This window comes from Miniopterus natalensis, chromosome 19, assembly GCF_054644295.1.
Source record: "Miniopterus natalensis isolate mMinNat1 chromosome 19, mMinNat1.hap1, whole genome shotgun sequence".
NCBI lineage: Eukaryota > Metazoa > Chordata > Mammalia > Chiroptera > Miniopteridae > Miniopterus > Miniopterus natalensis.
Genome location: NC_142099.1, coordinates 35,097,829 through 35,112,525, shown reverse-complemented (window position 1 = coordinate 35,112,525; position 14,697 = coordinate 35,097,829). Strand labels below are relative to the sequence as shown.

Below are 14,697 nucleotides of genomic sequence, written 5' to 3'. Positions count from 1 at the left end.
TCAATAAATAAATTTTTTTTTTTAATTATAACTACAAAATCAAGTGAAAAATTGGGGTGAGGGGCAACCACAGAGAAGAAGGACCTATAGAGCCAGCAATTCAAATCTGATTTAGAAAAAGAAGAAAAACAAACATTTATCCTCAAAGAGGCTAAGAAATAAGACAAGATTCTCAAAATGTTTCATTAAAAAACCATTCAACTACCAAATAAACACATTTGAGAACACAATAATTAATATTTCTTGGGAATGATTAAATGTAGTAATTTAAGGGGTCTGGTACTATATTTTGCACATTATAAAAGGGCTCAATAAATATTTTTTTCTTCTGATAGTTTATCCTGTTCTTTGATTACCCTACCCATCCTTCAGGGCCCATCTCAAACGCAATCTCCTCCAGTAAGTCTTTTCTGAACTCACCACTGAAATGAGATTCTCCCACACCCCTCTACACTGACTTTTATTCAAATTCTACCTTGTATTGTAAATACCTAGAATTTGTCTCATCCATTTCTACCCCTTTCCCTCCTTTCATAAATATAAGTTCAAAGGATAAAGACTGTATTTTATTAACACAAGTATATGCAGAGTGTCTATTATGTGTCAGACATTAAACAGAGCGCTCGTTACTTTTGAAAACCCTGCAATGCCATATTCCATATGAATAACTTGAAAATAAAAGTTGTTAAATTAGTATCATATGTGAGAAACAACTATGTATCTAACTAGCTCAATGAAGCAGGGACGTATGGTAGAACACTGAGCACACAGTCCCTGGAGCTGTCCTGCTCTGTCACCTATCAGCTGAGAGACTTCAGGCACCAACCTCAGTGCCTCAGTGTCCTTACATATAAAGTGGAAATAATAATGGCACTTAAAATAGGGTAGTGGTGAGGATTACTTAACACATGTGAAACACGTAGAACAGTGCTTGGCACCACTGAAAGCCCTTGACAGAGGACAAGGATGGTGATGGTGGGGGTGGGGCAGTGATAGGTGCTCCTGGGTGGGAGCACGGGAAAGACATGTCAGTTTCATCCAGGAGGTTGGGAAGGGCGCTGCAGAATTGGTCTTGCTTGGCACAGGAGGGAGTTCCCTCTAGGTGGAGAGTTCGGCTAAGGTAGAGAGAAGGATGTTCTGAGAACTTCTTAGTCAGACAAGAACTGCTCCCCACTCCTAAAATATGAACATGGTGTCAAAATGGAAACAAACATGGCCTATTTCCATCTCTAGAACATTTCGTTTGTATTCTGAGAGAAAACTAGCCAGACTGGAAAAATACGGCTTATGAACAAATGCTTTTCTCAAATAGACATGATCAGCATCTACAGAGGCAGGGAGGTTGATAATATAGAAGCATTTAGCCAGGTTGTGGAAAAACTTAAGAAAATGAAGGATTTAAACAAAACAATTAATTATACTGGTTAATAGCGTGGTCTGAGTTTATCGAATTATATTTTAGCTCTTTACTTTCCAAACAAAACAAGCTGCAGTCAAGCTCACAACCCACAGTCAGATGGTACCAATGCTAGGCACAGCCCTGGTAAAACCCAATTTCTTTCCATCCTTCACACTGCCACAACACTACTCTTTCAAGAGACGAGGGACCCGAGCTGCTATCTCTCTTAAATGGCAGAAATTACTAAAAATAAAACTAATGAAGAGTACAGAAAAAGACCCACTCAACTTGAGCTGTACATAAATAAATTCATTTTTATATAATTCAGTGTAGAATTTCAAAACAGAATTAGTTTAAAATTAATGTGGTTTATTAACAATTAAAAGTAATAACACAAGATGAAGAAGACTCGGGGTGAAATGTTGTTTCTTTTGATAGGTAAAGTAATTTCAAAGTGTGCTTTTAAAGTTCAAGAAGACAGCCTTAGCACAACATTTTTAAAGTAAAAACTGGCCTGCACTCTGTTCAAGTGATTTACTTTGCATTAAGAAATGGGTGTGAGACATAATTTAAAATTCCATCCCCTGATGGAACTGCTTGATGGTGACATGACTTTCTTTTTCCTTTTCTCAGCCTGCTCAGCCTATGAAGTTTCCTATTTGAAAGTTAACCTTCTGAAAATCCTTTGGAATTTTAAGGAAATCTAATCTGGTGTGTAAACAAAAGGGAATGTACATAGCTTTTCCTCCAACACTCAGAAGCCTAGGAGTGTTGAAGTAGCAGCTAACAGGCTCTAGTGCTTACCAGGCAAAGCAAAGGTAGCCATATGAACTAAATAAATACCTTTGAAAAATGTTCACCTTTATCATAAAAAATGCTGTTTCTCTCTTTCAGAAGGCTTGAAAGGTGTGTGAGGGGGTTTATTGGGGAAGGCGGTTAAACTTGAAGAGGAGTCTGGCCCACATAGCTCAGCGGTTGAGCATCGACCTATGATCCAACAGGCTGAGGTTGATACCGGGTCAGGGCACATGCCTGGGTTTCAGGCTCAACCCCCAGCAGGAGGCAGCCAATCAATGACTCTCTCTCATCACTGATGTTTCTATCTCTCCTGCTCTATGAAATCAATAAAAAACATATATTAAAAAAAAAAAAACTTAAAGAGGAAAGTGAAAAGGAACTGGGATTTAGTTAAAATAGAATGCTAGATTAACAAGGGAGCAGGTTATTGAGGGAGAAAAGATTAATAGTTTAAAAAACAGCTTGATGGCAAAGATATTTTATGTGTTTCAGTGAGTTCTCTATTTCCACCAAGGAAAAGAAATACATTTAATAGACTTCAAAAAGTTTTCAACAGTCTGTTTCTTTAAAGAAAATAAAAATTCTTGAAAAAATGTCAATTATGGCATGCTAGTAAATGCTTAAAAATTGGCGGTCTTGGAGAACAGGGAAGGGGAGGCCCTGATTTGTACTGTTTTTCAGTTTCCTTGGTGTAAATACTACGTCCCCAAAAATGACTATTTTATTAATACAAGTATATGTAGAGTGCTTATTAAGTGTCAGACATTATACAGAGCACTCATCATTTTTGAAAACCCCACAATGCCACATTCCATATGGATAACTTGAAAATAAAAGTTGTTAAATTAGTATCACATGTGTAAACAATAAAATAGCTGCCTATGCCCAAAGACAGGAAGAAATAACGTCCCCATGAAATTTGCAAGGAGAGGAAACCGGCTAAACCTTTGGGGAAAAGGGGATGGAAAAAGAACCACAAGAACCGCTGGATAACACTTTTACTTCGAGAGACACAAATGCACCCACACTCACCCCAATGATATAAAGTCCACAAACTACAACAAATGGCTTTCATTTTCAGAATTACAGTACCAATCCCGGCACTGTGCTGAGCTTATCAAGGAAACATACACCCTGACTAGTCAGGAACCAAAAGTGAAAAAAGCAAAGCAAATGCCACTGTCGACGTCGGCTGTGTCATCATTCCCAGGCCTTATTATTCTCTTATTAGAAACGATTTCACACCAGTATTGGTTTCAGAAGTTAAAAATATTTTTGCTCAGCCAGTATTGCTCAGTGGTTGAGTGTTGACCCATGAACCAGGAGGTCAGGACTGATTCCCAGTCAGGGTACATGCCCCAGTTTTAGGCTCAATCCCCAGTTGTGGGCTCAATCCCCAGAAGGGGGTGTGCAGAAGGCAACCAATCTAGTGACTCATCATTGATGTTTCTATCTCTCCCTCTCCCTTCCTCTGAGATCAATAAAAACATAAAAAATTAAATAAAAATGCTTTTGTAAAAAATACTTCAGATGTAGAACAAGCCCAAAAGTACCCTACAATCGATGCCAAAAAAGTAATTGAACTACCACATACCTTTAAAAAAAAGTTGAGTTGCTGTGTATCCACTTTATTGCTCAAGCCTAGACAGGCTTCCTTCGGGGTTGGTTGGCCCTCGGGGGAAACCTTGGATGTCCCCACAATCTGCCAGGTCTGGCAAGTTGTCACCGGAAACCCCGGCCACCCTGGAAACGCAGCAGTTTCCTTATATAGATTCCTGGTTAGAAACAGTGCAGACTCTCCCCCCTTGGGTACAGTTCTGCACCAATAGGCAGGGAGAGGCTAAGGTCTTCGTTGCTCAGCCTGAAGGAAAACAGACCCCTCGAGTTTTTGTGGGAGACCAAGAAGATGAGCCTCCCATCAGGCCACCCCCCTATCCCAGAGGAGAACCTACGGCCTCTCTGGTGCCAGATGTTAATATTCCACCATCGTCAGTGTTACCTCCACCCCAAGGAGGAGAAGGCACTCCCATACCCGGATGGGCTGGGAGACTCTGCCCACGCCAAGTAGCCCTCCAGATGCCAGTCAGAGAGTCTTGAGAACCTAAGAGGCTGAATGACAATGGTACAGTTCAACCTGGCTGCTCCATGGTGTACTACCAGCCCTTCTCCACCACTGACCTCCTCAATTGGAAGCATAACACCCCGCCGTATTCCAAGAAGCCGCAGGCCATGACAGAACTCATGGAATCCCTCTTCCAGACACACCGGCCAACCTGGGAAGATTGCCAGCAGCTCCTCTGTACCCTGTTCAACACGGAGGAGAGCAGTCGGATTATCGGGGGGCGTGTCAATGGCTAGAAGATAACGCCCCCACAGAGGCGAACGATCCTGCTGGGCCTTAAGGGGAGCCCCCGAGGAGCGCCCCAACTGGGACTTCACCACTGAGGGAGGCCAGGGCCACAGCCGGCGCTACCAGGAGGCAGTCCTCCGTGGAATTCGAGGGAGGCCAAAAAGCCAATGAACATGGCCAAAGTCTCCTCAGTAACGCAGCAGCCAGGGGAAACCCCTGGGGATTATTATGAGCAGCTCTGCAAGGCATACAGGATCCACACGCCCTTTGACCCCGAGACACCAGAGAGCCAGCAAATGGTCAACACTGCCTTTGTGGCACAGGCCGCCCCTGACATCCGGAGGAAAGTCCTGAAAAAGGAGGGTTTCACCGGCATGGATATCACTCAATTGATAGAAATAGCCAACAAAGCCTACATGAACAGAAAAGCCACTGCCAAGCGGGAAGCTGACAAGAAGAAGAAAGTCAGCCTCCTAGCAGCGGCCCTCAGAGAGGAGGGATCAAGAGGGCAAAAGAAGACTTGCCCGCCAAAAGGGGAAAAGCGACGGACCCCACTGGGAGCAGACCAGTGTGCCTACTGCAAGGAGACTAGGCACTGGAAAAATGAGTGTCCCAATAAAGGAAAACTTCGGAAACCTAGCAAATATCAAGGGGAGCCACAAGAAGACAACCTTGTTGGGTTAGCCGGCATAGATTCTGACTGAGGGGGACTGGGCTTGATATGGTAGACATCAGAGGAGAACACTCGGTAGTCACCATGCCTGTGGCCGCCCCAGAGAGGACAGCCACAATACTTGGAGTGAACGGGGACTGGATTGTCCAGAAACCCTTCTGCCAAGCTCGCTTGTGTGAACTCGGGGGCCATCAGGTTCTGTCAGGGCTGGTGGCAACTACCTGATAGCCGCATCATAGTCCGGGTAACCCTCGGGCCTCACCTGGTATCTGAGTACCATCAGCTCACTCATCTTGGAAAAACTGCCCTGGAAGCCCTTCTGAAAAAACAGTATTACATCAGCCACCTGCCAGTACTGTGCCAAGCAGGAGGGGAACGGCGCACTACCTGTGCCAGGAACAACGCACATTCCATGCCTGGGCCCTCTCCTGGAGCCCAGGGAACAGGAAACGCTCCTTTTGAGGACCTAGAGATAGATTTCACAGAGGTTCTGCCCAGCCACAGGTATAAGTACCTCCTCGTTTTAGTTTGCACATACTCAGGATGGGCAGAAGCATATCCCACTAGGACTGAAAGAAGCAGAGAAGTCAAGAAGGCCCTCCTAGGGAATGTCATCCCTAGGTTCGGCCTACCGCTGAGCATCCACAGTGACAACGGACCGGCCTTCGTAGCTGAAATCATCCAGACCCTGTCGAAGGCCCTCGGCATACCATGGAAACTCCACACGGCATATAGGCCTCAAAGCTCAGGGAAACTAGAGCACATGAACCGTACCCTTAAGAAACATTAGCCAAATACAGCCAAGAAACCAGTCTCTCCTGGGTAGATCTACTTCCTTTGGCCCTGCTACATATCCGTTGCACCCCTAGAAAGTTAGGCTTTTCCCCTTTTGAGTTAGTATATGGAAGGCCTCCCCCAAATTTAGGAAGCATCCCGGGAAACCTACATCAAGTGGGGGACCGGAGCCTGACCAAACAACCTCAGGCCCTGGGAACTACCCTGTCAGAACTATAGCAGTACACAGTTGAAAGGGACCCCATCCCTCTAGGGACTCCAGTCCATCCATTCCAGGCTGGAGACCTAGTATGGGTCAAGGACTGGAAAAAGGAGCCCCTCAGGCCACGCTGGACAGGACCCCACACTGTAGTTTTAACCACCCCTACTGCTCTTAAAGCTATAGGTATCACCCCGTGGGACCATCATTCCAGAGTCAAGAAAGCCCATGACATTCCCGAGGAGTGCTTGGAAGACTAGAGAGCCAGCCCGGACCCAGGTGAACCCTCAAGATCCAGCTAAGGCAGACAGCTACCCGATGAGCACAGAAGACCTCTGGTTCCTAGTTGCAGCCGAACTCATCGCCCTAATCCTTGGACTTGGACTTGCTGCAACAGCCCCTCCTGACTGGACTTTACTTGCTAGAGTTGTATTGTGTACTATTTACTATACCCTGGCATCATGCATTTTCTTAGGAGAGGAATGCTGCTACTTCGCAAGTCAGTCAGGAATAGTAGTTACCAAAGTAAAGGAACTCAGGGAGAGACTCAAACAACGGAGGAAGCAAGAAACTGCCGGGGGATGGTGGGGACAAGGACAATGATCCTCCTGGTTACTCCCCCTCTCAGGGCCACTCATCACCATTGCCCTCCTTGTCAAAATGGGTGCTTGCCTCCTCACCCAACTAATGAGGTTCATTGAAAATTCAGTCTCCTGCCTAACCACAGCCAAGGTCCTAGCTTTACAAGGGTATCCCATGCTAGATGACTTTAATGATGCCCTCGAGGCTTGCCGCCTCAGGGGCACCAAAGGGGGGAATGATAAGGGAAAACTCGGTCTAAAATGGCCAACATGCCCGGCCGGGCGTGGCTCAGCGATTGAGCATCAACCTAGGATCCAGGTGATTGGGGTTCGATTCCCGGTCAGGGCACATGCCTGGGTTGTGGGCTCGATCCCCAGTCGGGGGCGTGCAGGAGGGAGCCGATCAATGACTCCCTCATCATTGATGTTTCTATCTCTCTCTCTCTCCCTCTCCTTTCCTCTCTGAAATCAATATATACTTAATAAAATAAAGTAAAGTAAAGTAAAGTAAAATAAAATAGCCGAAAGTTGTTGTGTGCCCCCCCCCACCCTGGGGCTTCCCCTATTGCTATCCTGCTATGTTCCTGCATGCACCAAAACAGAAAGGGATTTTCTCCACCCTAAGCAAGGTATAGCTGCCATGTAGGCGGAAGCATGCACGGTATATAACTCCTTCCCAAATGTGCTCGGGGCTCAGACTTTGGAGTTGGACCCCTCTGGGCCCGCCAGTGTAAAATAAACCTCCTGGACCCGGAGCCTCCAAGTGCCACTTGGTCTTTCAGTAAGGTGAGCGTCTCTGGTTCCACAACAAAACCACATAAGATGGTGTGAAATTAAAACTTTTTACTAAAAGCAATTTATATCCTAGGCTAGAATCTTCTCTGACAAAAGTCAGTCTTTACCTTAATTAAGCCTGTCTGTTGTCTTTTTGCATCCCTTTGGAATGTCAGAGTAGCTTCCCTTTCTCCAGGCCCCTCAGGGCACAACCAATGCACCATTCCTCTCATTGTTGACAGTTAACTCTCCTGCACCCACCTATGTAAAAGAAGTATGGGTCTATCATTTTACTTTTTATCCAGTCCCAGAGGTTTCCCTGTTTTGCTTTCTCCCACCTCCCTAATCTATCACCAATGGATTTCATGTACCCACTTATATCTTCTATTTTCATTATAATGTATAAAATAAGATGAAAAACTGCCATTCTCTGGAGCAGAAAAATTTTCTCAATCCTTGAGATTTTGCTTCCTGGCAATTGTTGACAGTTTGGCTCAAATAAACTCACAAAAATTCTCTACAGGTTTGAATATTTCATATGTTTACAAGATGAATGTCTAGTAGCAAATGGGGCCCATTATCCAATATTTACATATAAGGATTTCCTCATTCGTTTTTACTGTCTAATACTTACCACCACAATTTCTAACTATTCAAATCTGCAACTATTTATGAACTTTGTAGAAGGAAATACCATGCTGCCTCTAAGAGAATGGTTGTAAGAAAAAAATTCTTCAACCATTTAAAACACCAGTATTTCAAAAGACATAATCTTTGTATTTGTAGTATTTGCTACCAATAGCACCTGTACAGAACAATCTTTAATCTACAAAGGTACAAATAAAAGAATCATTAAGTCAATCAAAAATAGGATCCACAGAATTCATAGTCCCCTACTGGAAAAGATTCACCCTGCAGTTACTTACTATGTTCAATAACTGTGCTTTGTATATAGGCCTAAAGAAACCAGGATTACTATTTAAAAACTTAGAAAAGTACACCCATTAATTGCCACCCAAAGACCAACACACTCTTTTTATTTAACACATGCAGAGCCTAAATGCCTAAAATAAGTATTTGATGCAATTATAATAGCACAAATAAAAAGCTACCCAAGTTAGCACATGCCATCCACACATAATTGCTAACTTTGCTATCATACTAATCTTATAGGCTTAGAGTTGGTATTGTGTTATTTAAAACCAAGATTATTAGATTAACATTAAGTGCTTATAACAAACTAGATGCCATGCCATATACTGCCCCAGAAGCTCCAACTCATTCATAAATAAAATCATCAATCGCTGATAAACTTAAACTAGTAGTACATACTGTAAAATGTGTAGTTTTCCTGGTTGTGGAAGGCACCGTCAAGCTTAGATTCTGCCAACAGCAACAGTAAAGGAATTATTTACTGCCGTTAAAATCCCCCAAATAAATATTAAAAGCTTCAGATTACAGATTTTTATCTAGTCAGTACTTCAATCATCCAACTAAGGTTTAACCACACAGCCACAAAAAAAACAAATGTGCCACTATGTTTAGCCAAAAAACCCATCCTATCAATGCTATTCTACTTTTTCTTAAGTTTTTATAGTTTTACTCATTCTATTCATATCACTTTCAGAAATATTTCCCATTTTTATAGGTTTTATACCTCTACTAAGACCAATGAGAGCCAATTTCAAGCATTACAAAGCCAAATATTAATATTACAGTAGAAAGATGGCATACAGTTGGCAGCAATAATTCCAATAAGAGTAAGGACCCAAGACTTTCTCAAGGCAAAATAACAACTGTTTCCTGGCTAGAAAACAGCCTGTTTATTAGATATCTTTGTCAGATGTCGCTCCCAAGCCCATCAAGGAGGTTTAACAGCAGTTTATCTTCAAACAACAGACTGGTCACTAAAAAGTAATCAATAATCTAAGAGCACTCTAAAGTCTCAGAAAATAAATGAAAATTTACCAGATTTACTGTTATGGATATAGGTTTCCAAGGAATGCCACCACACACAATCAGAAACAAAACATCTCCTCACACTCACTTTCACATCAGCTTCCAAATTTTCCCATTTTTCTTCTCCTTCCCCTCTGCCACCGTTCTGCATCCAAACCCATCCACCTTCCTCTCACCAGAGTATAAGTTACAAAACAAATTCCTTTCTATTCATTCAGTCAATACTGAGACAAAATAATTTTGATAGCAGAATGCCTGATTTATTCATGAGCTTGTACAATACCTGGAATCATCTGTCACTTCTTCAATAAAGCCCGATTCACATCTGGGACAAATATATTCCTATAAAAGAAAAAAATAAAGTTTTTCATTAAAAAGCTAAGTATAACATGCAGTGCAAGCTGATGCTGTGGAATGTGTACATGCTTGCTCACTCCCACGATAGGTTTTTTCTATTATACTCTGGAAAATGACAAATTCCATAAGATGTCTGCAGAATAGCTTCATAAGTGGTTCTCAAGGACAGCTGAAAGGGAGGATGTCAGAGATTTTCCCTTTTTCTGAATTTGGGTTTAATTTTTTTTAACTAGAATGAATTCATTATCTAATTTTCTCTTCAAATCTAATGAAAAAGCTCCATTAGTGGTATCAAAGGTAAAAGATTATAATATTGATGGGTACAGAAACTGCTGTTTTTTACTACGTATATACAGAAGACATAAACTGAATCACAGCATAAGTCAATGTGTAGACGAGGAATTTACAGTGAAGTTTTACAATATTTCTAGTCAATTTTTTTATTACCACTGATTCCAAATAACACTTAATATTCAGACCCCAATTAGTCAAAGAAACCTTGAGAAACAACAAAGTAGGAGGATTACACTCCCTGATAGCCAACTATACTACAAAACTACAATAATCAAAATAGTATGGTACTGCCATAAAAACAGATATATAGATGATTAAATACAACAGAGAGCCCAGAAACAAATCCTTGCTTACATGGCCAATTAATCAACAAGGGAGGCAAAATTATACAATGAGGTAAAGACAGTCTCTTCAATAAGTGGTGTTGACAAAACTGTACAGACACAAGCAAGAAAATAAAATTGGATCACTTTCTTACATAATATACAAAAATAAACTCAAAATAGATTAAAACCCTAGCCGGTTTGGCTCAGTGGTTAGAGCATTAGCCCATGGACTGAAGGGTTGTGGGTTCAATTCCAGTCAAGGACATATGCCTCGATTGTAGCCTCAATCCCCCTCCTTCCATTCTCTCTGAAAAACAATGGAAAAAATATCCTCGGGTGAGGATTAAAAAAATTAATCACTCAATAATAGATTAAAGACTTAAATGTTAGACCTGAGCCCTGGGTTGGGTGTCATCCCATGTACCAAAAGGTTGCCAGTTGGATTCCCAGTCAGGGCAAATGCCTAGGTTGCAGGCTCGATCCTCAATAGGGGGCGGGCAGGAGGCAGCCAATGCATATTTTGCTCTCACAATGATGTTTCTCTCTCTCCCTTCCTCTCTAAAAAATTAACTTAAAAAAATAGTTTAAAAAAAAGTTAGACCTCAAACTATAAAACTCCTAGGAGAAAACACAGGCAGTAAATTCGTTAACACTGCTGTTAGCAGTATCTCTTTGGATATATCTTCTCAAGCAAGAGAAACAAAAGAAAATAAGCAAATAAATGGGACCACATCACACTACAAACTTTTTGCACAGTGAAGGACATGAACAAGAGGAAAAGACAACCTACTGAATGGGAGAAGAGTCGCAAAAGATATATCCAATAATGGGTTAATATCTAAACTATACAAAGATCTCCTACAACTTAACACTAAAAAAACCTCAACCAAATCAATTTAAAAATTGGCAGAGGACATGAACAGACAATTCTCCCAAGAGGACATACAGATGGCTAACAGACATAAAAAGCTGCTCAACATCACTGCTAATCATCAGGAAAATGCAAATCAAAACCAGAACGAATATCACCTCACACCTGTCAGAATGGCTATTAGCAATAAATCAACAAATAACAAATGCTGGCAAGATTTTGGAGAAAGGAAACCCTTGTACACTATATACACTGCCAGTGGAATTGTAAATTAGCGCAGGCACTATGGAAAACAGTATGGAGGTTCCTCAAAAACTTAAAAATAGAGCTGCCATATGATCCAGCAATTCCACCTCTGGGTATTTGAAAAAAAACAACACACTAATTTGAAAATAAAAATGCACCCCTATTGGTTCACTGTACCACTCCTAGTAATAGCCAAGATATGAAAGCAATCTAGGTGTCCATCTGTTACAGAAGAGTGAGAAGCTAGGAAAATTCCAGGGCAGGAGGAATAGGGAAGCTGAGATGAGAAAATTAAACAAGGACAAACATGCAGCTAGCTAGCTGCAAAACCTTATATTGAGAATAAATGGCTCTCTTCACTAACCAAAGAATGCAGGAAAGGAGGGAGAAGGGAAGGAGTATACGTAACTTAAATACATAGTATACATACTCCCCAACCAGATATACATAGCTTAAATCACCCTGGAACTGCTAAAGAAGGAGGCGGAAGGGAGAAGGAAGGAAAGAAGAGCCTATCTCACTAAACAAAGAAGTCAGCCATCTTGAGGAAGGAAGAGAAGTGGGAGTTTTCATCTCACCGTTTAAACAGGGAAGCCAGCAGTCCCAGGACTTGGAAAGATAAAATTGCCAGGTGCTTCATATAAATTCTAGGAAAGCCATTGCAAAGTAAAGAGGGAGACCTTAAGATATTAAGGTCTGTACCAAGATATTCATCAGAGGAACTTAAAGTCTATAGACAGAAGGGTATATAACCCCTTGAATCCCCACCAGACTTACTCCTCAGGCTAGCTGAGAGAGCCCACCCACACCCTATAGGCCGGATGTAATTTGATAATTTGCTTGCCTTCCTTCTTTAATAAATTTGCATTACTTTTTTAATAAATTGGCTTTATTACAATGCTGCTGTCACTCGTTTGAATTCATTCCTTACAAGAGTGACAGGAACCAAGAAGGGAACAGCCCTCTCCCTCCGATTCAGGGGGCTATCCAGTAACACCTTTCCTGTTGTCTGTGCAGTGCCTGTAATATATCAATAGGTGAATGGATAAAGATATGGGGAAGCGGGAGGTGTGCACCAAAGTTTTGCCACTCTGAAGATGCTTTTTGGGATATTAATTTTAAGTTGTTTATTAAGAAACAAGACTCAAAAGGAATCTTTTCATGCCCAAAAGATTTAGATAGATAAACCTGATTCAGGAAGGAAATCTTAGGATTTCACCTTAGTCTAATTTGAATTAAATATGGTAAACAGAGGGATTCAGACAGGGGCCTGTTGGCTAGATATCGCATGTCCTATTGTTTCCAAATACCCTACCAAGAATTTTTCTCCCTGTATATTCCACTCTACCTCAACTACTTATATATGGCCCACTCTCACTTCTGAAATCTAAGACCCAGCCCCCCTTCTCGTATGTCCAAAATGTCTTATATACCCAATGTTGCCTCACTTATCTTTGGAATTTATATGCCTGTGTGAATTCCACATGCACATGTATTAAAACTTTATTTTCTCCTGTTAACTTGTCTGTATTAATTTGACTATCAGCCCAGGCTAGAAGAATATAGAAGGTAGAAGCAAAAGTATTAATATATTTTTTAGCCCCCACAATACACACACACATACACACACTATTGGAATATTACTTAGCAATTAAAAATGAAATCTTGCCCAGCCAAGAGTGGCTCAGTGGTTAAGCGTCAACCTATGAACCAGAAGGTCGCAGTTTGATTCCCACTCAAGGCACATGCCAGAGTTTTGGGCTCGATCCCCACAGTGGGGTGTACAGAGGGCAGCCAATATATGACTCTCATCATTGATGTTTCTATCTCTCTCTTTCTCCCTTCTTTTCTCTAAAAATCAATAAAAAACATAAAAGTAAAAAAAGACACTTTGTTAAAAAATAAATTAAAAAAATAAATCTTGCCATTTGCGACAACATAAATGGACCTAGAGTATATTATGCTAAGTGAAATATGTCAGACAAAAACAAGTACTATATGAACTCACTCATATGCGGAATCTGAAACACACCAAAATAAATGAATAAAAAAAAATAGACCCATGCAGAGAACAACGTGATGTTACCAATGGGAAGGGGGAGGATGGGAATAAAAAATTTAAAAATACATTAATGTAAAAATAAAATTGTAAATCAAAATTCAGAGTGTAGAGGATTTCCAAGATGGTAGCAGACTGAGTGGAAGCTACACTGATGTTCTCCCAGGACCAAACTGGAATTACAACTAAAATATAGAAAAACCTTCCTGAATAATCAACTGCAACTGAAGACTAGCTGGAGAGCACCCTCATAACCAAGGAGGAAAAGTGGAGAGCCCATAGAGACTGGTAGGAAGTGGGGAGGTACAAGAGGGCTGGCAGGGTTCCCACAGGAAGCAGCTGAAGGTTCAGGGGACTATCTCAGCTGTGGGGGGTTCCCACTGAGAACTCAGGGGTCTAAATCCCAAGCTGGGCTCCCCAGCCCAGAGCTCCAGAACTGAGAAAGGTACACACATAAGATCTGGCTGTGAAAAACAGCAGGGTTTCTGTCTGCCAGGAAAAGACGACAGATGGAAATACAGGCACCCTCTTAAAGGGCCAACACACAAGGTTTTGTGTGTAGCCACCAACCTTGGGTTCCAGTAGAGGGAAGGCAGAGTGGACTAGAGGTGTGTGAGGAGAATCCAGGGTGGATGGCTGGGGAATAGAGCTCAGAGGGCACCCATTGGGACCCCAGTGCTAAGTTATCCCCCCATATGACAGAGGACATCTTTCTCAGGCAGATATTTACCTTCCAAGAAGCTTTTGCCTGCGGGGGGGGGGGGGGGGGGGGGGGGGGGGCAATTGCCGCACCCTGCTGAAAACCCTCTCTCCCCACGCAGTGGAGTTTCTACAGCCTGAGGCTCATTAAGAGACTGACTAACAGCCTCTGGGTGCTTTGAGCCTTTGCCTCATTTGCTTCTGGACCCCAGGTTTGGAAAAGCAGACCTTGGTAAACATCTTGGTACTGCCCAAACACACCCAGCCCCAGCAGAGGAAACCAGAAGCTGTGGAGTACATAAAACTTCACAGAGGGT

General features: G+C 42.1%; 1 protein-coding gene across 1 annotated transcript in view; it reads right to left on the bottom strand.

Moving 5' to 3' along the window:
• RNF115 (ring finger protein 115) overlaps positions 1 to 14,697 on the bottom strand; it is a 78,732-nt gene that overhangs the window by 36,541 nt on the left and 27,494 nt on the right. The window contains exon 2 of the mRNA XM_016202391.2: positions 9,812 to 9,870. Within this exon, the coding sequence (XP_016057877.1) occupies positions 9,812 to 9,870 (59 nt within the window). The remainder of the gene's footprint in view (positions 1 to 9,811; positions 9,871 to 14,697) is intronic.